This window comes from Oratosquilla oratoria, chromosome 9, assembly GCF_046742065.1.
Source record: "Oratosquilla oratoria isolate Oo_2021 chromosome 9, ASM4674206v1, whole genome shotgun sequence".
Classification (NCBI taxonomy): domain Eukaryota; kingdom Metazoa; phylum Arthropoda; class Malacostraca; order Stomatopoda; family Squillidae; genus Oratosquilla; species Oratosquilla oratoria.
This window is the reverse complement of record NC_134785.1, coordinates 70,536,957-70,560,901: the sequence shown is the minus strand read 5'-3', so window position 1 is coordinate 70,560,901 and position 23,945 is coordinate 70,536,957. Positions and strand designations below refer to the sequence as shown.

General features: G+C 39.4%; 1 protein-coding gene across 3 annotated transcripts in view; it reads right to left on the bottom strand.

Annotated features, from left to right (window-relative positions):
- The window catches only part of LOC143028556 (uncharacterized), a 130,514-nt gene that overhangs the window by 63,938 nt on the left and 42,631 nt on the right, over nt 1–23,945 (bottom strand). For all 3 annotated transcript variants that reach the window (XM_076190833.1, XM_076190832.1, XM_076190834.1), the window contains one exon: nt 7,858–7,920. In XM_076190833.1, the coding sequence (XP_076046948.1) occupies nt 7,858–7,896 (39 nt within the window). In that variant the 5' untranslated portion in view covers nt 7,897–7,920. The remainder of the gene's footprint in view (nt 1–7,857; nt 7,921–23,945) is intronic.

Here is a 23,945-nt window from a genome sequence, read left to right as displayed (position 1 = left end):
TACAGACAGGCTTATAGAATTACCCATAGGAGGAAAGCTTTGGGAGATGAAACAGATCCCATAAATAGTACATATATACATACATACATACATACATAGGCCTACTTACATACATACATACATACATACATACATACATACATACATACATACATACATACATACATATATACATGCATACATACATATATACATACATACATACGTACATTCATATACCAAAGGTTTTTTCCCCCTTACAAGGGAGGTAGCCAAAGTCAAAGGCATAAATCCACTCCCAACCAGAAATGGTAAATCTGAGAAATGTCCAGCAGTCCACATCCTCGTTGGCTCTTTGTTTCCAATTCCCAAGAAAAAAAAATAGATCTTCATCACCGATATCCAGTGCTTCTATATTTGGGGACAATATCACACTAAAGAGATGGAGTTATGGGTTGTTTTAATGAGAGCAGTAAAACGAAATATTCTGTAAAAAAAAAAAATGTACACTATTCCAAAGATAAACCTTAAACAGCGGGACAGAATTCAAGAACAACGTTCCAGGGTTCTATTTTAGTATCACGAAAACACATTTCTCATTTTCTTTTTTGCAATTGAAAGATCTATTTTTTCTGTGAAATTGTTACGGTAGGTTAGATTAGGTTAGGTTGGAGCTATTGGACAAAGCAAGTTTCATGTTAAATATCCGTGTTTGCGTGAATCTTTAATTTTAACAATTATAGAACAAATAGACAAGATTTAGAAAACAGATAAATGAACGACCTAGTATCCCAAAGGCATACGATATCGCGAGATTGTCCACAAGGATAGATGCGCCAGCAAACCACAGTCCAGAACCACCAACTAACCAACCAACCAACCAACCATCCCAAAGGAGATGTAGTGGTATAAAAGACAAAACGAACTAGAGATAATAAGGCCCCTGGGACACATGATCCAAAGTACCTGGAAAGATCAAGTTCTTCACTTATGGATTCTACTAACGGATCCATCAACTCTGCAACGAATAAGAAGAACCCCACGCTATGTATTCTAAGAAGAACCCCACGCTATGTATTCTAAGAAGAACCCCACGCTATGTAGTCTTTGGACAAGACATAAGCCATCTATATGACACGGGAACCCTCTGTCCTCATATATAACGGTAGAGGAGTCTATGGAGTATTTAAAAAGTTAAATAAGAAATTACTCAGGACCTTATATGTTCGCTGATCGAGCGGATTAAAGCGTCGCTATTTGCGGCGGAGGTCGAGGTGATTGCAGTTCAAACACTGCTGCCAGCGAGTTGGACCAATGGCACGGTTTATTCAATTCCACGCTACAATGTCCTCTGTAAGAGCCACCGTCCAAGTCTCCTGATAGACGGGAGTTCGCGACGTTAAATCGAATCATCATCATCAAAGGACCCCGGGAGCTTCAAGTGCAGAGGTCATGTTGAAACAAACACAGACAAGCAATGTTACGATTCAACGGTTTGGACCGACGGAGTAAGATTGTTATGAAACGAGCGCCCTGAGTAGTCAAGAGCGCCAGACGAGGACTATCGACGTTGGCCCATGGCAGATGACATATACAAAAGAACCCTCCCAGACCACCTGCAGAGTAGAAGAGATCAGTTGACATGTCATGGTCGTAGCAAAGGGATATTACATTCATTTCTTAGACCTTACTCGGCAGGAATAGAACAGCTTTGTGTTAGACCAGCGCTCCTTAGCCCAAACGACGCAGCACAGCTGACGCAGCACAGAGTAGAAGCAGGCTTCCTGTTGCTGAATTGGAGTACAGTTTGTACTTCTCTTTCACTTGAAATGCTTCCAAATGTACTACTTTAGCATCTCAAGTGAGAAAGAAGTTCAAACTGTACTTCAGTTGAACAACAGGAAGTCTGCCTCCGCTCTGTGCTGCGCCGCCTGCGTCTCAGTTTGCGGTCAGACATAACCTTGGAGTGCTGAAATAGAAATTATGGGTGGCTGAGAAGTGCTGAATACATGGCGGTACTTCGCTTTATTTTATCCTCCCTAGTAATCAGTGTTGGGGAGTGCTAGACTGCCTAGACCTCACTACTATATGGGTGTTGCTAGGGTCGGAAAAGGGAAGAAACACAAAGCAAAGTCCTATGACACGTACGTGATCCTAGTCCCTCACGTACCAGATGGCACTTTTTCCTCTTATTTGTAGCTGCCGTCAGACGATTTGATTCACTCCGGTGCCACTCGCCCACGCACGGGGAACGAAGGGTGCAAATGAATTAATCGGAGCCGTTTCGTGGAATCCAGACACTTGGGGGATCTTGGCTAGCGGGAGGGTGACCTTTCCCGAAAGAGTTCCCCATTATTGACGCTGTCTGGAAGCACGCAGGCAGATACGTGACATTTTCTCCGTCTGTGCGATAAATCAGAGGTCTCAGAAATGACTCTAGGCTCCCGAAAAATAAATAGATAAATAAATAAATAAAATAATAGTAATTTCAATTCACCTTTCGCCTGTTGGGTCAGCATAAAACCAAACCATCGTCTGACCCAGGGTGATAAGGATGAATATATCTTCCCGTTAAAGTGCGTTTGATCTACTCTTTCTACAGCCCACCTAAGTACACAATGCACGGTGATAATGTGACAAAGCGTTCTTGGTCCTTCACCGAAACTTGTCCACTAAAGTGCTAATGCGATCGTGTTGCAGGAACACAACCAATTCAATCTTCACGCCGTCTATGTATCAAGTACTCTACACTGACGCCACCTGTAACTTTGTCAATATCGCCGTAAGGTCACTGACGCGCTTTCTAAGGGCGAGACTAGCTTGCCTACGTGACTTCACTCACAACCTACCAGTCTACGCTATCTCTGTGGGTAGCCGTCGTCAGAGAGTCCGTTTGTTGCCCAAACAAGACTGGATCAAATCCTCCGTTTTATTGAGGAAGTTAACCAGCTGCAATAACTAAAAGCGAGAAGACAAGAATGGATTTGACTCTCCGTTTTACTGAGAAAAGCTAACCAGTGGCAGATACTAAAAGCCAGAAGTACCATGGAAGTAGAAACCTTACAAGCACATTTTACTACGATATCAGATGCCTCCAAATTACCCTTGGGGAAATCCTTTCTACCCTATCTCTCTCTCTCTCTCTCTCTCTCTCTCTCTCTCTCTCTCTCTCTCTCTCTCTCTCTCTCTCTCTCTCTCTCTCTCTCTCTCTCTCTCTCTCTCTCTCTCTCTATTTCTCTCTCTCTCTATTTCTCTCTCTCTCTCTATTTCTCTCTATTTCTCTCTCTCTCTCTCTCTCTCTCTCTCTCTCCTCTCTCTCTCTCTCTCTCTCTCTTTCTCTCTCTCCTCTCTCTCTCTCTCTCTCTCTCTCTCTCTCTCTCTCTCTCTCTCTCTCTCTCTCTCTCTCTCTCTCTCTCTCTCTCTCTCTCTCTCTCTTTCTTTTTGTTTCTCTCTCTCTCTCTCTCTCTCTCTCTCTCTCTCTCTCTCTCTCTCTCTCTCTCTCTCTCTCTCTCTCTCTCTCTCTCTCTCTCTCTCTCTCTTTTCTCTCTCTCTCTCTCTCTCTCTCTCACACACACACACACACACACACACACACACACACACACACACACACACACACACACACACACACACACACACACACACACACACACACACACACACACACACACACACACACACACACACCCATACACATACCATAAGTAAATACACAACAAAGGTGCTTCGCTTACTCATTCTGCTTGCATCCCAAGGGACATTCAAGTGTCCGAGTTCGTCCTCATTAACTGCCATTTTCTTTCATGTTCCCTACGACTCGAGCACAATCATTCTTACCTCACCAAGGTTGTTACCTCGTTCTCATGTGGAAGGTATTGTTTTTGGTCGACTTTCCTTGTTATTCTTTATTCTCGTTTCTATCTTTTATTCGCGTTTTTTGTCGTCCGGCTAGACAGGACCTTATGTCAAAGTGGTCAAATGTCCACTGCAGGACACTGAATGATGCAGCCTTTGTACCTCAGTCCGGCTTGGTTTGATTGTATGCACAAGTGGAAACTAAGATCATTTCCAGTCTAGTTGACACGCCATAGAAAAAAGACTAAATAAGCTGGAACTCACAACATTAGAGGAAAGAGGAAAGATTATTTGATAGTAGTCTTTAAAGTTATGAAATGAGTGGGCATAATCGACAGAGAGGACTTTTTAGTGTGAGACAAAAGAAGAGTGGGAGGAAAGGGGAGTATATTGGAAAACATAAGATATTTGAAGAATATTAAGATTTTGTCTGTTGATATATAACTATACTCATTCGTATATAGAAGAAGAGACGAGTTAGAAAACATAAGCGAGTTTAAAACAAAGCTTAATCGACGAAAACACAGAGACGATGATCCACAAGTATATCTCTTCTTTTATATATTACAATCAAGTAAATACAGTTAGATATAAGTAAACACACACACTCATTTATATACGAAATTAGATATGATTATTCTTTGTCTTTGTGTCTGTGCGTTTTTCAAGTGTTCTTGTGTATAATTAAAACGCTCTCGTTCCTTTTTTTCTTTTTCTTTTTTAAGGACACAAGAGGACTTGAGAGCTGCTTTTATCAAACGCCTGTGTTGACTTGTGGGAAGCGAAAAAGATAATGATAAAGACGTGAAACAAAGGAATAAGGACGCCAGTTGAGTACAATTAACAGGATGCAAGGATTTTTTTTCCGCAAGACGAAAGGATATAAAATAAAAATAGCCCAATTTTTTCAGCCTAAATTGTTTAACTGGTGCTATATAAATGGAAATACAATAAAATAAGTCATCAAGGAGAAGGCCCACAATTAAAACTTTGAGGTGAGAAAAACTTTAAATTAATAGAATTGATGTTTAAGATAGAAATAGCAATTGGAGAGATGAATAAAAGGTCCAAGGAATCTGAATGAAATAGCTGTAATTGGGTACTCTCTGTAACTGAAAGAAAAATAACAGAAGAACATAAGAACGGAAGAGTCTGCAAGACACCATAGGACCTAATAGGGTGCAATGAGAGTGCTCTCTCTTTAACTGAAAGAAAAAAGAATAGAAGAACATAAGAACGGAGGACTCGGCAAGAGACCATAAGGCCTATACTAGGCAGTTCCATGTCCCTTACCACGTGTCATCCCTATCCATAAAGTTATCTAATCTCTTAAAACAACCAATTATTTCAGCGCTCGCTACATGGTTACTAAATCTATTCCATTCGTTAACTGCTCTGTTAGTAAACCAGTCCTGCCCTGCTGTCTTAATATGATGACCTTGCCTGCATTATCTTTGTTAGAACCCTTGACCCATTTGGATACCTATATTAGAGAGAAAGGGCCAATGAGAAGGTAAGAATCGTAGGGGACAATGTCGAGGAGCCGGCTGGGTGCACTGCCTTGGGTTGACATGAACAAGTCCATACACTGACTAGCAATAGCAACCCATAAGAAGGTGCGACGATACAAGAAAGGGGTTGTGGTGGCCAAGACCTTTGGCCGAGGGAAGACCGACACAGAAGAAATCTCTAATTTAAACAAATAAATCCTGTTTGCAAAAACAAAAACATTCAAGCTAACCTAAGATATCAAAATATTCTTTTTCACACAACCTACAAATGCAGAGGCAGGATTATTTAAATAAAGTAGAGATCTTTTATCCAAGCTTCAAAATAAAACCTCTGTAAAAAGAACAAAACAGTCTTCAAGATGTCGACAAAATATGTTTGGATAGAGTGTATTGATCCGCTTGTGTCACGAACTCCGATACCCAAGCGATTGATTCCTGCACAGCTGTGTCTAATGCATAGCGCTTTGCAAAAGAATCAGTTCAGCCAAATATACTAAAACAAGGCAGAATCACACGGGAAGTTACACTAATGTATGTCTTACAATGCATACACACGTGCGTATAGAAACACAAAAATACAAATGTTTCTGTATTTAAGGTCTTGCCAGAGTTCTTGATTTTTCTGACTGCAGACTTCTGCGTAGATTTTGGCGCTATGGTATATACTCGTACGCTAAAAAGAATAGTAAAACACTGTGTATCACAGCATTTCGTATACTGTGTAAATTATCAAAAGTATGTACATGATATTGTAATTATACAAAAATGCAAAAGAATAGAATATGGTAAGAGGAGAGGTCATATGAAGTTAAAATTGACGAAGAGTCTGTGTTGCCGTTCTTTGGGTCACAACAGGGTCACAACAACCCACGGGAGAAACTCAAAAATGCAAAGAATTTTTTTTTTTCTGTCTGAAGGTTCAGACTAATTTTTTTTTTCACTTTAATGAAGAGAGTTCACAGCCTCTGAAGACGTTTTAAGTCTGGGGCTTGTCTCCAGTAAGTTTGGTATTGCCTTTCATCATTTTTCTCTTCAGGGTTGGAGGGGTCTGATTGTAGCAAGTGAGGATGTGTTTTTTATCTTCTCTTTTGGGTCCGTTTGAACAAAGACGTCACCGGTATACAAGTATTCCTTGATTTACGATGGGGTTTGGTTCCTATAAAGCCATCGTAAGTCGAAAATGGAGGGTTGGGATGGCGGTCGCGTCGCGAATAGAGCAACACGCAATACAACAATCATCATTAGATTAGCCTAATCTTTCTTAAGCACACATGTTTAAGCAAAATGATTAACACATAAAACTATTTTATGTATACAGTCTAGGGGATTTTTTAACCCACCATAACCTCGAAAAATCGTAAGGTGAATGATCGTGACTAGAAGAATAGCTCTATCTGGTATAGATGGAAGATTTGTCACTGACACTGGAGACTTTGTTCTTCATCGTTCCCATGAAGAAGTTGGCGAAGAAATCCCTAAGGGAGATCCCGTGGCAACGCCGTCCATTTGTCTCAATATCCTCCCACAGGGCAGAAGAAAGGTGCCTCCAATGTGAGGATCTTCAGTAAATCTTTGATAGTTGTTTTCCATAGATCAATCATTTTCGAAGTAAATATATTTCTTGGGTGTACTCTATAGTGCAGTGAAGAGGTACTTTAATAAACAGGCTTCCAGCATCCAAGGAAACAATAACGTTAAGGAACTCAATGAAAATCATCGTATTGTACTCAACAGGGACAAAGGATAGACAAGAAGGCAGGTGACTATGTGTCTGAGAGGGTAACTTAGCTTGTGTGACTTCACGGTACCGTAAAGAACCATAATTGCCAAGAGTAATTAATGACTTTTCAAGTTTTGTCACTCCTCGTTCCATGCAACCGGCCCTCTTATGAATCGCCTCGTCACCCCTTTCTTTTGTCTTTCAGTCAGTTGCATTCTCATATCTCAGTCCTTGATCATGTAAAATACTTCGTGCATGCAACGTCGGGAATACACAGAGAACGCCTTAATGTGCTTTAGCATGTCTTGTGGCAGATGTATCTTAGATGTACTACAATTAGACAATTTTAAGATATCAGAGAGAGGGTCTGAAATGTGGATACAGATGTATTTTTCAACCAAATATATATGTATGCTCATATATATATATATATATATATATATATATATATATATATATGTGTGTGTGTGTGTGTGTGTGTGTGTGTGTGTGTGTGTGTGTGTGTGTGTGTGTGTGTGTATGTGTTTGTGTGTGTGTGTGTCTGTGTGTGTATGTGTGTGTATGTGTGTGTGTGTACTATTGAACCCCAAAATATACAGGACGTCAGGCAAAAGCAACTTCGTCAATGAGAAAAATCAAGTAAAACAAATTCTGTGGAAATGATCAAATGTACCCCAAAGCTCAAAGATTCGAGAACCAACAAAACATGTCATCGATATATTGTATATCTTTTCATGACTGACAAAAAAATATATATATATATATATTGTTTTTAGTTAATTTCGTACTTACCACAGCAAGAAGGACCGGAGCGAGTCGTGGTGGATACATGCTGACGTCACGCAGCCCAGTCACCTGTAAATTGGTAGAAAGGAGCATTTGGTAAACAAAGGGGTGTCAGGAATATCACTGAATAATAGAGGACCTAAATATCAAGGACCTGTTTATTCCATAGCATAGCTGACTAATAAGTAAATAAAGAAATAAATGAAATAGAATTGAATTGAAATAGGTATATCATATTGGCATCTTTTATCAGGAAATGTATCGTTAGAACGGTTAGGTAAATAATCTCACATATAAATTGATTTGCTAATGAGTGCATTGATTAAAAAATAATTGAAACTCGTTTAAGCCATTCTTACATTCTAAAATCATGGTGGACAGTATTTATTCATTTATCTATTTATTTATTTATTTATCATTTTTTTTAGAAATATTTTCATACCTTTTTTCTACGATGACATTTCTGAGACAATGGAATCACGAGGAGATAGCCTTAATAAATTATGTAAATCAGGTCAACTTTGGTAACTTCCACCCCTTTGATTCGGTGGCTTCCCATACATACACAGTATCATGGGGGACAACACTCGTTGTGGCCATGATCACATGGAAGTGGCATGTTAGGTAACCCTCACAGATAGACCGAAGTAATCATCTCATTCTATACACGGTTTCTGGACTCCGAGCAGGACCCAATTTACGTTCCCTACGATTCCGCATTTAGTTTAATTACTAATTATTATTTAGGGAGGAAAGGCGTCTTTGTTAAATCCAATTACGATGACATAAAAGATAATTAATCAGGTTCCGTATAAGAATATTAATGAGCTCGTTCTCGAGTTGGAACAATTTTCTTTTTCCGAGTCGACAGCTTCGACATTCTACATAATGAGAACAACAACAACTAAAGGACACTGTGTCCAGAAACCTTCGTGCAAATTAAAACAAATTACAGCAGAGACATTGAACAAGATTGTTAAAGTGTTGTTGCTATGAAGCGTAGTTCACTTGCGCTTCTGTCCGTATTTCTCTTGCGGTAGTGAATTTACTTCAGGGTTTTATGTATTGATGTGATTGGTGAGTTCTTTTTCCACGTCTCCATGTAATCTTACAAGTTGATTTTGTTGATATCATGAGAAGTAGTCAACCAAATAGTCGACATGGTTCATGATCTTATTGTCTGTTTTTATATAATGAAGAATCATAGTTTGTTATCATGTCCTAAAAATGGTTGTTATTAGTAAATCACACTTTTTTCTTTTTCTTTCCCTTCCCTTCCCTTCCCTTCCCTTCCCTTCCCTTCCCTTCCCTTCCCTTCCCTTCCCTTCCCTTCCCTTACCTTCCTTTCACTCTCTTTCTCTGTAATCTACAGAACAATTGGTGTTAAACACAGTTGTGTAGCTCAAGGTACAGAAGTACGCACAAAGGTAACAATAATTGTAACCAATTACCGCCTCAGGATCTGTAACAGCTGTTAGTGTCCTGATCTACCAACGCCTGGACAGAGGAAGACCGGGGACGGTACAGCTACGTTGACATTCCAACTTGGGACCGACTAGACCAGTGGTTTTCAAACTGGGGACCACGGGGGACCCCAAGGGACCCACGACAATGATTTAGGGAGGTCATGGCATACTGTCACAAATTGTACATTTCTACTGTATATAATGTGAGGAATCTGAATATAGGGGGAAAAATCCATCACTCTGTCCTGGCAGAAGTTAATTAGGATTGTCAAGTTGGTAATAAAGCAGAGGGTTTCTCTTCATCAGCATTTTATTATTATTATTATTATTATTATTATTATTATTATTATTATTATTATTATTATTATTATTATTATTATTATTATTATTATTATTATTATTATTATTATTATTATTAATATTATTACTTTATTATTATCATTATTTATCATAATTTTATTTTTATTATTATTATTATAATTATATTATTTTATTATTATTTTATTATTTTATTATTTTATCATTATTTTATTATTTTATTATTTTATTATTTTATTATTTTATTATTTTATTATTATTTTATTATTAATTATTAATTATTAATTATTTTATATTATTATTATTATTATTATTATTATTATTATTATTATTATTATTATTATCATATATATATATATATATATATATATATATATATATTTATATATATATATATATATATATATATATATATATATATACATGTTTCGAATTCGGTGTCACATCATTACTGTGTATCAATTGTGGTCTTATGTATGTTTGGTAAATACGTTAATGCTTGTGTGCAGGGGAATCTACAGAATGGTTTGGTTGTGATTAACCATCATGTCACACATAACGTCATACGTCACGTTACATGTCACGTCATACGTCACGTTACATCAAAGATCACGTCACACCGCATTATACGTCACGTCATACGTCACACCGCATCACATTATACGTCATGTCACATCGCGTTACACGATACGTCATACGTCACGTAATGCGCCACGTCACACGTCGTGTCATACGTCACACCACACGTCACGTTATACATCACGTCACACATCGCGTTACACGACACGTCATGCGTCACGTAATGCGCCACGTCACACGTCACGTCACGTCACGTCACACATCACATCGCCGACGACATAGTAACATTACCTATTCTCTCTCTCCTATTATTCTGTTTCATGCATATCACCTTTTTACCTTCCGCTTTGCATTCACGTCTCCGTGAATCCATTTGGTCGTTTCTCCCAAGGCGTCTTCATGCACATGGCTGGCTGGCTGGCCAGAGTTTAAAGAAATGGAGGAAGAAACAAAGAATGAAATGAAATTTGTCATGTGTCACTCAATGCTTCAAAAGACACTTCTCATCGACAAAAACTCCTCCTTGTCTTTTTTTTTTTTTTATCTCCTTCAGGTTCTTTGTCCTTCTCCTCCTCCTCCTCCTCCTCCTCCTCCTCCTCCTCCTCCTCCTCCTCCTCCTCCATCTTCTACCCTCTTCCTCCTACTCCTTATCCTCCTCTTCCTCCTACTCCTTATCCTCCTCTTCCTCCTCCTCTTCCTCCTCCATCTTCCACCCTCTTCCTCCTGCTCCTTATCCTCCTTCTCCTTCTCCTTCTCATATTCATCTTCCTCCTATTTTTCTCCCTCTCTTCTCCTTTTTCTTTCTCTCTTTTCGTCCTTTTCCTTCTGCAACCTTCCCTCCTATTCCTCCTCCTCCTCCTCCTCCTCCTCCTCCTCCTCCTCCTCCTCCTCCTCCTCCTTTCTTCGAAATCATCATCCTCTTCTCTTTTCCTATCCCTCTTGTTCTCATTTCCTCCTCTACTTTTCTCATTTCCTCCATGTCCTTTATTCTATCTCTTCACGTCCTTCCTGTTCCTCGTCTTTAGCTTCTTCCTCTTGTACTTCTTCTTCTTCCTCTCCCTCCTCCTCCTTCCTCTGCCTATTGTTGGAGACTCTTCCTCCGGCCCTGCAATGTCATTTGTCCTTGTAGCCAGGAAGGCGCGGGCGAAAATTTCTTCCAAAAACTAAACATTTTAATAATTCTAGATTTCAATGGATATTTCTCACTTTTAGGGTTGGTCCGCCTCTCCTCCTCCTTCTTTTTTTTCTAGATTTCGTCTTTTATTTCCCTGTCTCGATTCTCCATTGTCGTGTAAAAAAATATATTGTCTGGAGGAGAAGGAAGAGGAGGAGGATGGGGGAAGAAGATTGGGAGGAAGAAAATGGGGAAAAGGAAAAGAAAACGTAGGAAGAAAGATGGGAAGAGGAGCAAAAAAGAAGACAGAGGAAAATTCGGGAGATGAGGAAAAGGAGAAAGAAGAGAAAAAATGAAGGAAAATGTGGAAGAGAGGGGCAAATGGATGAGGAAAAGTAGGAGGAGAAGGGAGAAGAGGAGGAGGAGGAGGAATGGGGATGCGACGGAGGAGGAACAGTAGAAGGAGGAGGAGGTGGAGGAGGACGAGGCGATAAAGGAGGAAGAGGAGGGGGAGGCGAGAGCGACGGAGGAGGAGGCGGAGGGGGAGGAAGTGGAGGAGGCGAAGGAGATGGAGGAGGAGGCGAAGGAGATGGAGGAGGAGGCGAAGAAGGAAGAGGAGGAGGAGGAGGAAGAGGAGGCAAGGGCGACGGAGGAGGAGGAGGCGAGGGTGACGGAGGAGGAGGAGGAGGAGGCGAAGAAGAAAAAGGAGGAGGAGGAGGAGGAGGAGGAGGAGGAGGAGGACCACAAGGAGAATAGATTTGAAGGTGGTGTCATATTCCCAAAATGAACAAAATTAACTACATTTTCGAGCAGGATTTTTTCCTCAACTGAATAGGATCACTGAGAAGGGGGAGGAGGAAGAGGAGAAGGAGGAGGAGGAGGAGGAGGAAGAAGAAAAAGAGGGGGAGGAAGAAGAAGAAGAGCAGGAGGAGGAAGAAGAGGAGGAGAAGGAGGAGGAAGAAGAAGAGGAGAAGGAGGAGGAGGAAGAAGAAGAGGAGAAGGAGGAGGAAGAAGAGGCGGAGGAGGAAGAGGAGGAGGAGGAGGAGGAGGAGGAAGAGGAGAAGGAGGAGTAGTGACCTATTGTCAATCTTCCTTATGTGTAAAAAGTGGAGAACCCGTAAGTCATGAAGATAGAGATGTGGTCTGGAGACAAGGGAGGTGCTGCCAACACCTCGGGGGCAGGACAGGTTCTCCAAATAGAGGTCAGTGTGGATGTTAATGGGTTTCTGAAGGCGGGTGACCATCTGGCAAGACCACCATAGACAATGGGTGACTCTCAATGGGGAAGAAACGGTTTCATTCCAGATGGGTGAATGGGTGATTGTGATGGGAGGTACGGTAGAGGGAAAATTGAAGAAAAAAAAACCGAAGTTGAAATAGAGAAGGGAAGTATGTGAGTGGAGTATAAGGTGGACCACTGGTGATGTGTGCATCGAAGGGGAAGTAAATTTAGGAGAGGAATAAGTGGAAATCAGAGACTAGGAAGAGGTGGCGGATAAGGAGGGGTTACAAGAGGAGGAGGAGGAGGATGAAGATGAAAATGACGACGACGACGACGACTACGACGACGACTACTACTACTACTACTACTACTACGATTACTACTACTACTACGACTACTACTACTACTACTACTACTACTACTACTACTACTACTACTACTACTACTACTACTACTACTACTACTACTACTACTACTACTACTACTACTACTACTGTTGTCTCGATTTTCACTGACAGGAAACCCACGGTAACTGGCAACGGTCCTCGGGATCTTCCCATAATAATCTCTGGGAAGGAACTTTGGGTGTTGTCTGTGTTGTGTGAGCGTGGCTCCGTCTCTCTGTCACTGGTTGGAAGCGAGCAGTCGCCGGTTGCCAGAAATACAGTTAAAGAAACACAGTTAAATTTGACATAGAGATATCCTGGGCCCACTCCGGGGACCGAGTGTCAGCACCTCAGGGTTGAGACCACCACAAGCAGTAAGAGCAAAATGTGACATCGAATAATAAATATATAAATAAATAATAGAAAAAAGGGATGGAATGAATATCAGATTAATAAGTATTTCAGCGGCTTTGACCCATCGTTTTTCGCTCATATTTCCGAAATAACCATTCACATCAGCATGATATATTAGCACAGCCTAATTCACACCCTGCCCTAATTTTTGGCGTTATAGTGCATTCACAAGTGTATTTAATTACGGCGTTTACTCTTGATATTAAGTGTGTCGTAGCCGACACCCGTGAAGTAAATCGAACAAGTGAAGTTGTGACGTCATCACAAACTACCTCGTGTATGCCATCTTCAGCCGTCAAGTGCCCCCTGGGGAGGGTGAGCGCTTTGTGGTAGTAGCAGGTGGCACAGATGAGGGATTCATTGACGAATCATTTCTGTGCTACCCTGCCAAGAACAAAACAGGAGACTACCATGGTGAAATGAACAGCGCCCTATTCATTCGCTGGCTGACATCACAGCTGACTGAGGAGACCCGTTGCCCCACCACTGCCACAAGAAAAACGGAGATCGTGAAATGGTTGGAGTGCCGCAGCCTAAGGAGAACCGGCCCGAGCCACGCTACACGATCATGGGGTCATGAGGTCATCCGTTTGCCACCAGCTCATCCAGAATTAAACGCCATCGAACAAGTGTGGGGCTGCATGAAGCAACACGTGCGTTCAACGTTGCAGCGGTTCACTCGGGTAGACCTGTAAGCGCGGCTCCAGGAGGCAAAGCTTATCGCAACCAAGGAGGTGTGGGCGGGTGCTGTGAGAAGGTCCAGATCGTTCGAAGAAGAGTACTGGTCATCGGACAACATACATGAAAGTGTGGAACCCGTCATCATCACCATGGACAGCGATGACGAGGATGAACTGTTTATCCATAGTGGTATGGAATGAAATAAAATGCATGTCCAGTTATTATCATAATTTCCCTATCCATCATATGTATAAACTTGTTATTGAATTCCCTCTCCGGGTGCATGGTATTCAATTATTATTACATGTTTTTTTTTTTTTTTTTTTTTTAGAGAGAGAGAGAGAGGAGAGGAGGAGGAAGGAGGGAAGGGGAGGAAGATGGGATACACGAGGTAGTTTGTGATGACGTCACAACTTCACTTGTTCGATTTACTTCACGGGTATCGGCTGCGAGACATTTGACGTCAAGAGTAAACGCCGTAAATAAATACACTTGTGAATGCACTATAACGTCAAAAATTAGGGCAGGGTGTGAATTAAGCTGTGCTAATATATTATGCTGATGTGAATGGTTATTTCGGAAATATGAGAGAAAAACGATGGGTCAACGCTGCTGAAATATTTAGTAGGATATAAAAACAACTAAAGGACCCAGAAGACGACTGAGTAAAGCATTGTGCCAGCTAGATTAGATATTCTATTTTGAGCACCTAGCGATTCTATTCAGCTTCTAGAGGTGCCTCTACACGTCTACAGGCCGACACAGTACTGTTTGGACAAACGAGAAACCAAATATATTTCAACGACAAAACGCATTTGAACCACAACGACAGTGTACTGTCTTCCAAAGGTGTCATTAAACGTGGATTTATGATCCTAATTATCCAAAGTATCGCAGGGAGCTTGTGAAGCCGCTGTAATGTCCTAAAGGATAATGTGAGTTGGGACGATTATATGCCTCACGTAATTACGAAGCCCCTTTCTCTCCCTCTCCACGTCACACCGGGACAATGATACTTTGAAAAGTAGAAAATTTTTTGTTCTTCTTCTTCTTCTTCTTTTTTGTCCTTTGTCTTCTTTTTCGTTATCTTCTTCGTCTTCTTCTTCGTCTTCGTCTTCGTCTTCTCCGTCTTCTTTTTATTCTTCTTCTTCGTCTTCTTTCCCTTCGTCGTCTTTGTCTCCTTCTTCTACATTTTCTTCTTCTTTTTCTCCTTCGTCTTCCTCGTTTTCTTTTTCTTCGTCTTCTTTTTTTTCTTCTTTTTCTTCGTCTTCTTTCTTTTCGTCTTCTTCGTCTATATCTTCTTTTTCGTATTTTTTTCGTCTTTATCTTCTTTTCCTTTTTCTCCTTCATCTTCGTTTTCGCCGTCTTCTTCGTCCTCTTCCTCGTCTTCTTCGTCCTCTTCCTCGTCTTCTTCATCTGCGTCTTCTTCGTCTTTGCATTTTTCGTCATCTTTTTCTTTTTCTTTGTCCTCATCCCCTTCTTCTTTCTCGTCTTCTTTTCTCTCCGTCTTCTTCTTCTTCTTCTTCTTCTTCTGCGTCTTCGTCTTCTTCTTGCTTTCCACTTCTTCTTCATGAAAGGTGGTGCTGCACAATGGAACCGGGCAAGAAATGCCGTAAAATTACAGAAGAGGATAAACGTCAGAAGAAGAAAAAGGATGAAAGAGGCGTCAAAAATTCTGAATAGGGTGAATATCCCCTGAAGAGCCCTTGGGATGAAGCGAAAGGATATGAGGACACAGTTGTCCGGACGTAATTAAGGACAACAAGGACTAGAAAGGAAGCCAAGTCGGGGACGCGCGCCACGCGTACCCAAAAGTAGCGATGTACGGGCGACTTCTTAGAGACAAGTACTTGAAGTCTTTCGGATTCTTCTGCTACAAATGGACCCCCAAGACATCAGACATCGCACCTCTTGTTGTTGTTGTTGTTGTTGTTGTTGTTGTTGTTGTTGCTGTTGTTGTGAACTCTCCTTTACCAGCGCTTCTAACCATTTGAACAGTCTCTCGCCGGAGTCATATGTTGTCCTTTATTTCATATATCGGTTTAGTTCAGGGAAGGCTAATTATATTTTAACTAAAAGTCCCATTTCATATATATATATATATATATATATATATATATATATATATATATGTGTGTGTGTGTGTGTGTGTGTGTGTGTGTGTGTGTGTGTGTGTGTGTGTGTGTGTATAAAAATGTTCAACATCCGAGTGTGTTAGAGCATCGCTACTTGCGGCGGAGGTCGAGATGACGGCAGTTTGAACCCTGCCGCCGGCGAGTTGGACCAAGGGCATGGTTCCCTCAATTCCACGCTACAAAGTCCTCTGTAAGGGCCACCGTCTTATCCTCTTGATAAAGGGATTTCGTGACGTTAAACCGAATCAAGTCATGAATCATATATATATATATATATATATATAAGAGAAGATTTGGAATCTGGGATCCATATTGGAAAACAGTAAACACCAGATTCAATTGAAGGGTTTATTTGCCCGACGTTTCGATTCCCGTCCAGGAATCGTCTTCAGGGGGTATAACGGTTACAAGAATGTGAACTCCTTATGAATCGCTGAAATGGTAAACCTGGGAAAGGTTCACCCTTTCAGTCAATTGTACAACGCATACATTACAATAATAAAATAAAATAAAATAACATAAAATAAAAATAATAAAATAAAAATACATTACAATACCAATTAGAATAAAATAAAATAAAAGTTACAATTTTGAACATAAAACAAACGAAGAAAAAGTGACCATAGGTGACACATAGTAAACAACAACAGGACAAAGAGTAAATAGAAGTGGACCAAATGTCCGCACTGAAGAATCAGGAACAAACGACTAAATAAAAAAAAATAAAAAAATAAAAAAAATAAAAAAAAATTAGTCGTTTGTTCCTGATTCTTCAGTGCGGACATTTGGTCCACTTCTATTTACTCTTTGTCCTGTTGTTGTTTACTATGTGTCACCTATGGTCACTTTTTCTTCGTTTGTTTTATGTTCAAAATTGTAACTTTTATTTTATTTTATTCTAATTGGTATTGTAATGTATTTTTATTTTATTATTTTTATTTTATGTTATTTTATTTTATTTTATTATTGTAATGTATGCGTTGTACAATTGACTGAAAGGGTGAACCTTTCCCAGGTTTACCATTTCAGCGATTCATAAGGAGTTCACATTCTTGTAACCGTTATACCCCCTGAAGACGATTCCTGGACGGGAATCGAAACGTCGGGCAAATAAACCCTTCAATTGAATCTGGTGTTTACTGTTTTCCAATATATATATATATATATATATATATATATATATGTGTGTGTGTGTGTGTGTGTGTGTGTGTGTGTGTGTGTGTGTGTGTTTACGTGTCCAGTATATACTCGTATATGAATTTGCGGAGGAGGATAAAGTGATAGAGGTAAATATACTTTCTTCCTGAGAGTGTGTGATATAAAATCCTCATGCATTCACGTTCATGTAACCTTCATCCCCTGATGATGTGTTCAGAAGAATAAAGTTTAGATAATGTTATAACCAAAAATTATTTGAATCTCTGCTTAGCCTCATGCCTTTAAAAAAGAAGTGTTATCAGAGATTAAGATAATTTTACGTACAAAATTGATAATGCCATTGACGTCGACTTTCTCAGAAAACACACACACACACACGCACACACACACACACACACACACACACACACACACACACACACACACACACACACACACACACACACACACACACACACACACACAAACACATAGACGCACACATACCTACACACAAACACATAGACGCACACATACCTACACACACTCGCGCGCACACACGCACACACACACACACACACACACACACACACACACACACACACACACACACAAACACATAGACGCACACACACCTACACACACTCACATACACACACAAACACACACACACAAACACACACACACACACACACACATACACGTATACATACCTACACACACTTGCAAATACACACACATACACGCATAGACGCACACATACACGCACACACACACACACACACACACACACACACACACACACACACACACACACACACACACACACACACACACACACACACAACTTAGTTTATATCCTTGGAAATCAAGGATATACATTAAGTGGGAACTGCATATGTATTTGAGGCTAGGCAGGATAATTGGAGACTAGGAAACGGGACCCAACGAGCGTTGTTCCATTCCTTTAGGTAAACACACACACACACACACACACACACACACACACACACACACACACACACACACACACACACACACACACACACACACACACACACGTGTGTGTATACATATTTCGTGTACGCATCATGCCTTCGAAACCAATAACTCGTTAATCTTTTTTTTTTTTTTTTTTTTTAATACTATTTTGGCTCTGGAGGAAAGTAATTACCTGGACGGCATGGATCATCTCGACACTCTTAATCAGCAACGAGCGAGTGGCAAATATTTAAATTTCCCAAAATGAATATCAAATATATCGTCATATGGAAGTGACGGCAAAGATTCTGTGACTGATTTATTTTTTTCCAAACATTTTGTAATTCATCGTTATTTTTCTGATTAAGACTGACATTTTGTTTCCAAATAATATATATATATATATATATATATATATATATATATATATATATTTCATTAAATGAAATGGCAAGCTTGTTGTGACAAAGCTTTTTGTCAATCTTCTCTCTCTTTCGTAAGGAGAGAGAAGATTGACAAGAAGCTTTGTCACACTAAGCTTGCCATTTCATTCAATGAAATATGCTTGAGAGAAAATCTCCTGCCCATTTCTACAATATATATATATATATATACATATATATATATATATGTATATATATGTATATATATGTATATATATAATAATCCGAATAAAACCTCCTGGCTGTGATGTGAATTGTGTAATGTTAGTAAGAATTGTCTGATTTTAGGAAGAATTCCCTTAAGAACACGATATTCAAAAAAAGGTTGGGTTATAGCTTTTCAAAATAATTCCAGCTTTGAATTCAAAGAAAAAAATCACATTTCTTAGAATGTATACAACAATTTCTGTGTAAAGATTAAAACGAAAACACACACACACACACACACACACACACACATATATATATATATATAGTATATAAATTAAATATATATATATATATATACATAGACATATATATACATATATATATTTCGAACCCTTTTACTCTAAAGAACACAACATTAACATTCCTTCCGTGAGGGATTTATGTGACGATCCAGTGGCTGTTGCCGGTTACTTAGGGCCCTTGGGTCTTCTACAAGAGAGACCTGGGGCAACGGTGTGTTTAATTTATTGTAGATTCTGATTTGGGGCCCTTATTCTTCAAGAGGGTAAAATTGGGACTCGTATTGTCCAAAAAGTCTACATACCAAAGCAAACCTAACCACATTTTTTTTTTTTTTTTTTTAGATGGACCATTATTCTTCAAAAAAGACAAAAATTGGGTCCGCTTTTGTTCAAAAGGGGTCAATTGTTCCTAAAAAAAAATCCTGTTCATTCATTAATATATAAACAATCCCTGATACAGTAGCTTACAGCTCAGCATCGCATGACATGTTAGAAAAAAATACATCAAATTACATTCTAACAAGTTTGTTATTGTTAGAAATGTATTATTAATGATGGTAGTCTCGATATACTTTAGTAAAAATGAATACAAAAAAATAAATCTCATTTATATTAAAAATATATACATATATATAAAATACAGGTGTGTGCATATACACACGTTTATATCATCAATTGGGAACATACGCTTGGGAACGCGTCGCTTCACTCACACGCCGTCGCCAGACCCTAAGGGGAACAAGCTCCCATGTATGCACCCTTCCTAATCCAAACAATAGATTGTTTATGCAAGTAAACTTTTACCAACTACAATTTTTTTTTTTTTTTTTTTTTTTTTTTTGTTTTTTTTTTTTTGGGTAGGGGTGATGTCTTGCGATACAGACTTTTGGTAACTCCTATTCCACCAAGAAGGATGGGGATGAAATTGCCCACAAGGATAGAAGCGCCGGAATAACCCAGTCCATAACCACCAGGAAAGTATTTGGGTGGGTTGCAATATATTGGGCGTTCATCTCCGTAGACTTTTTTTTTTTTTTTTTTTTTTTTTTTTTTTTTTTTTTTTTTTTTACGACAGGATTGAAATTGACACATTTGAGGAAAAGGAGAGAATAGGGAATAGGAAAGGAGATGGACTACATGATGCATGGGAGAAGGTAAGGAATGGGTATAGGGAAGAACATAAGAATGGAGGAGACTTCAAGAGACCATGAGGGCTACACTTGGTAGTTCCGTGTCCCTCCCTATCCATACAGTTATCTCATCCTTACTTGAAACAAACAATTGTCTCAGCGCTCGCTAGGGAGAAAGGAAATGGGAAATTTAGGGGAAATTAGGAAAAAGGGATTTGAGTAAGACGATAGGAAACTGGGGAGGAGGAGGAGGAGGAAGAGGAGGAGGAGAGGATAAGGGGAAGAGAAGTCACGGATAGGAGGATGAGGAGGAGCATGAGGAAGGTGGGGAAACGGAAGGAAAAAAGGAATGGTGTGAGGATTTTTTTTTTTTTTTCCCCAACTACGAACCCGATCATAGTTGCCACGATTATCCCGAACACAAATTTCTGGTCCTCCTGAACGAAGATATTGGGAAGAAGCGTTCGACCGATTCCAGCAGGGGTTCTGTAGACACCTGGTCCAGTCCCAGGGACAATAGGACAGTATTAAAAAAAGGATCTGGAAAAGCTTATAACCGATGAAGGGATGCGACAAGGGATAATGGTCCTTGTGATGGGTGATCTTGAGGAACCAATTGCCGTTTTGCAATTTCCTCTTTATCTTGTGGTGTCATGTATCAGAGTACTTCTTCTAACTGCATCAATATTTAGTTTATTTGTGATTAAGACTGCGCATACGGTTAATACAATATTGTTGTTGTTTTATTTTTTTCTGTTCAATTTTTGTCCATAAGTTCTTCATCTCGCGTCATTCTATGCCTCCATTGTTCCACCTGGACGACTATGTTTCTATCTAATTATTTTACTTATTCATTTATTTATTTTTCATTTTGATAATATATATATATATATATATATATGTATGTATATATATATATATATATATATATATATATATATATATATATACATACATATATATATACATATATATATATATATATATATCATATATAGAATTTTGGGAATATTTGCCTCTTCAACCCTATGTCATGGTTCAAAAATGCCAACCCATTTTTTATAGTACACTTTTTTTTTTTTTTTATTTTTTTTTTTACCAAAACCACTGAGGGACCTACTCGTATGCCCTTCCTCTCAATGTTAGTAAGACGAGCTCAGCTTGATACTATCCCGTCAGATAGTATGCCATCCGTAATACATTGGTTATTAATATCAAAGGAGAATCTAATCGTATGAATATGGTGTTAATACTATCAAAGGAACCAGGGATCCTTCGAATGCGCTGCTAATATTCTGAAGGGAGAATTCAATCGTCTGTATGTGCATCTGAAACATCAGAATAATCTTGACGTTTGAGCTTTTTATGTTTATCGTTTTTGGTTAATTATTGTTTATTTGTTTATTTATCTTGTTAATGATGACCTGTACCTTTCATCTCTGCCGACGTCAAACGATTTTATCATAGAAAAGGAAAAGCTGCCACGCAAAATAAATAGCAAATCCATCCCGATATAGCATATCAACTTCAATTTCTATTATTGACGCTGCAAACCGGTTTTATTTGGTTAATGGAAGCCCCTTGCGCAGAGAAAGGTGACCAAACACATCCCGTTTTCTTTACGTTAGGTTAGGCTCCCGTCGAGGTAATGTCTTCATTCGAAGCAACCGTCCCTGGATATCGATTTAGGATTAAACTACATGTATTTGTACAAGACACGTCCTTCCTGATGATGTTTTCTACCCTAACCTAACCTAACCTAACTTAACCCAAACTATCCTAACCCTAACCCAACCTAACATATCTAAACCTAACCTAACCTAATCCAACCTAACCTTACCCTAGCCTAACCTAACTTAACTCAACCTAACCTAAACCTAACCTAACCCAACTTAACCCAACCCAACCTAACCCAACCCAACCTAAACCAACCCAACCTAAATTACTTAGCCTAGCCTAACCCAACCTAACCTATCTAAACCTAACCTAACCCAACCTAAGCTAACCTAACCTAACCTAACCTAACCCAACCTAACCTGGCCTAACCAAACCTAACCTAACCCAACCTAGCCTTACTTACCCTAACCTAACCCAACCTAACCTATCTAAACCTAACCTAACCTAACTTAACCCAACCTAACCTAACCCAACCTAACCTAACCCAACCTAACCTAACCCAATTTAAACTAAACTAACCTATCCAAACCTAACCTAAACCAGCCTAATACAACATAACATTACTTAGCCTAACCAAACCAAACCCAACCTAAGCCAACCTAACCTAATCCAACCTAACCTAACCTAACCTAACCCAACCCAACCTAAGCCAACCTAACCTAACCTAACCTAACCTAACCTAAGTTAACCTAACTTAACCTTACCTAGCCTAACCTAACCTAACTTAACCTTACCTAGCCTAACCTAACCCAACCGAACTTAACCTAACCTAACTTAACCTTACCTAGCCTAACCTAACTCAACCGAACTTAACCTAACCTAACCCAACCTAAACCAGCATAACCGAACCCAACCAAATCTAACCCAACCCCAAAGCCAAACTAACCTTACCTAATCTAACCCATCTCATCTAACCTAACCTGATGTTTTACCTAACCTAACCTCACTTAACCTAACCTAACCTTTCACCCAATTCCACAACGTTGCAAATGGTGGGGGAAAGCCCTCATGTTAATATTTCGTTTCAGAGAAAAAAAAATCCATCGCTGGATAGTATGTGACATTTTAAAGTGCAACCAAGGGCACACACGCCCTCTGGCGGCTTACCAATAAAGCTCGTTGCCATGACAACGGCCTGAAAGCCTGGAAAGCCATGATGAGCTAGGTAAACACACGTAATGGCAAGATAAGTCACGAGTTAATGAGGTCAGGGTCTGTTCTCTCACCACAGAGTCTACAAGTGTATCAATACAGATAGTGAGCAACATAGGCACCTGTGAATCCCCTTAGCCGCTAATGTAAACATATTGTTGCAAAGTGCACTCTATTCATAACAATTTGGTGAATATATATATATATATATATATAAATATATATATATACATATATATATATATATATATATATACATACATATATATATATATATATATATATATATGTGTGTGTGTGTGTATGTATACAGTCAAAGGCACATACCTACTCCACTCATTCCACTCCCCTCCACCACCCTTTCCTCTCTCTCTTCTTAGCTCCTCATGGATGACGGGTCATCCCTGTATCCCGCCCACTGCCCTGGGTCAGAGACAATGCAGCAAGACACAGTACTGGCTCTCTCTCTCTCTCTCTCTCTCTCTCTCTCTCTCTCTCTCTCTCTCTCTCTCTATCTATCTATCTATCTATCTATCTATCTATCTATCTCTTACTTTCTCTCTCTCTCTCATTGTTACAAGTGGGAAAAAACAAAAAATGGAATAAACTTCATATTAGGAGACGAAAATAACAGCGTTAGATTTGTTATTGTTATAAAGTAAACATAGTTAGGGACCGTAGAATGGTAAGTTACACAGCTAAATTCAGTTTTAGATCTGAGAAAAATTAATTACTCCTCAGGAAGAAAATAAGCCTTGCTAAGAGAAAGAATTACAAGAAAGAACGAAAAACGTCTTTGAGAATTGA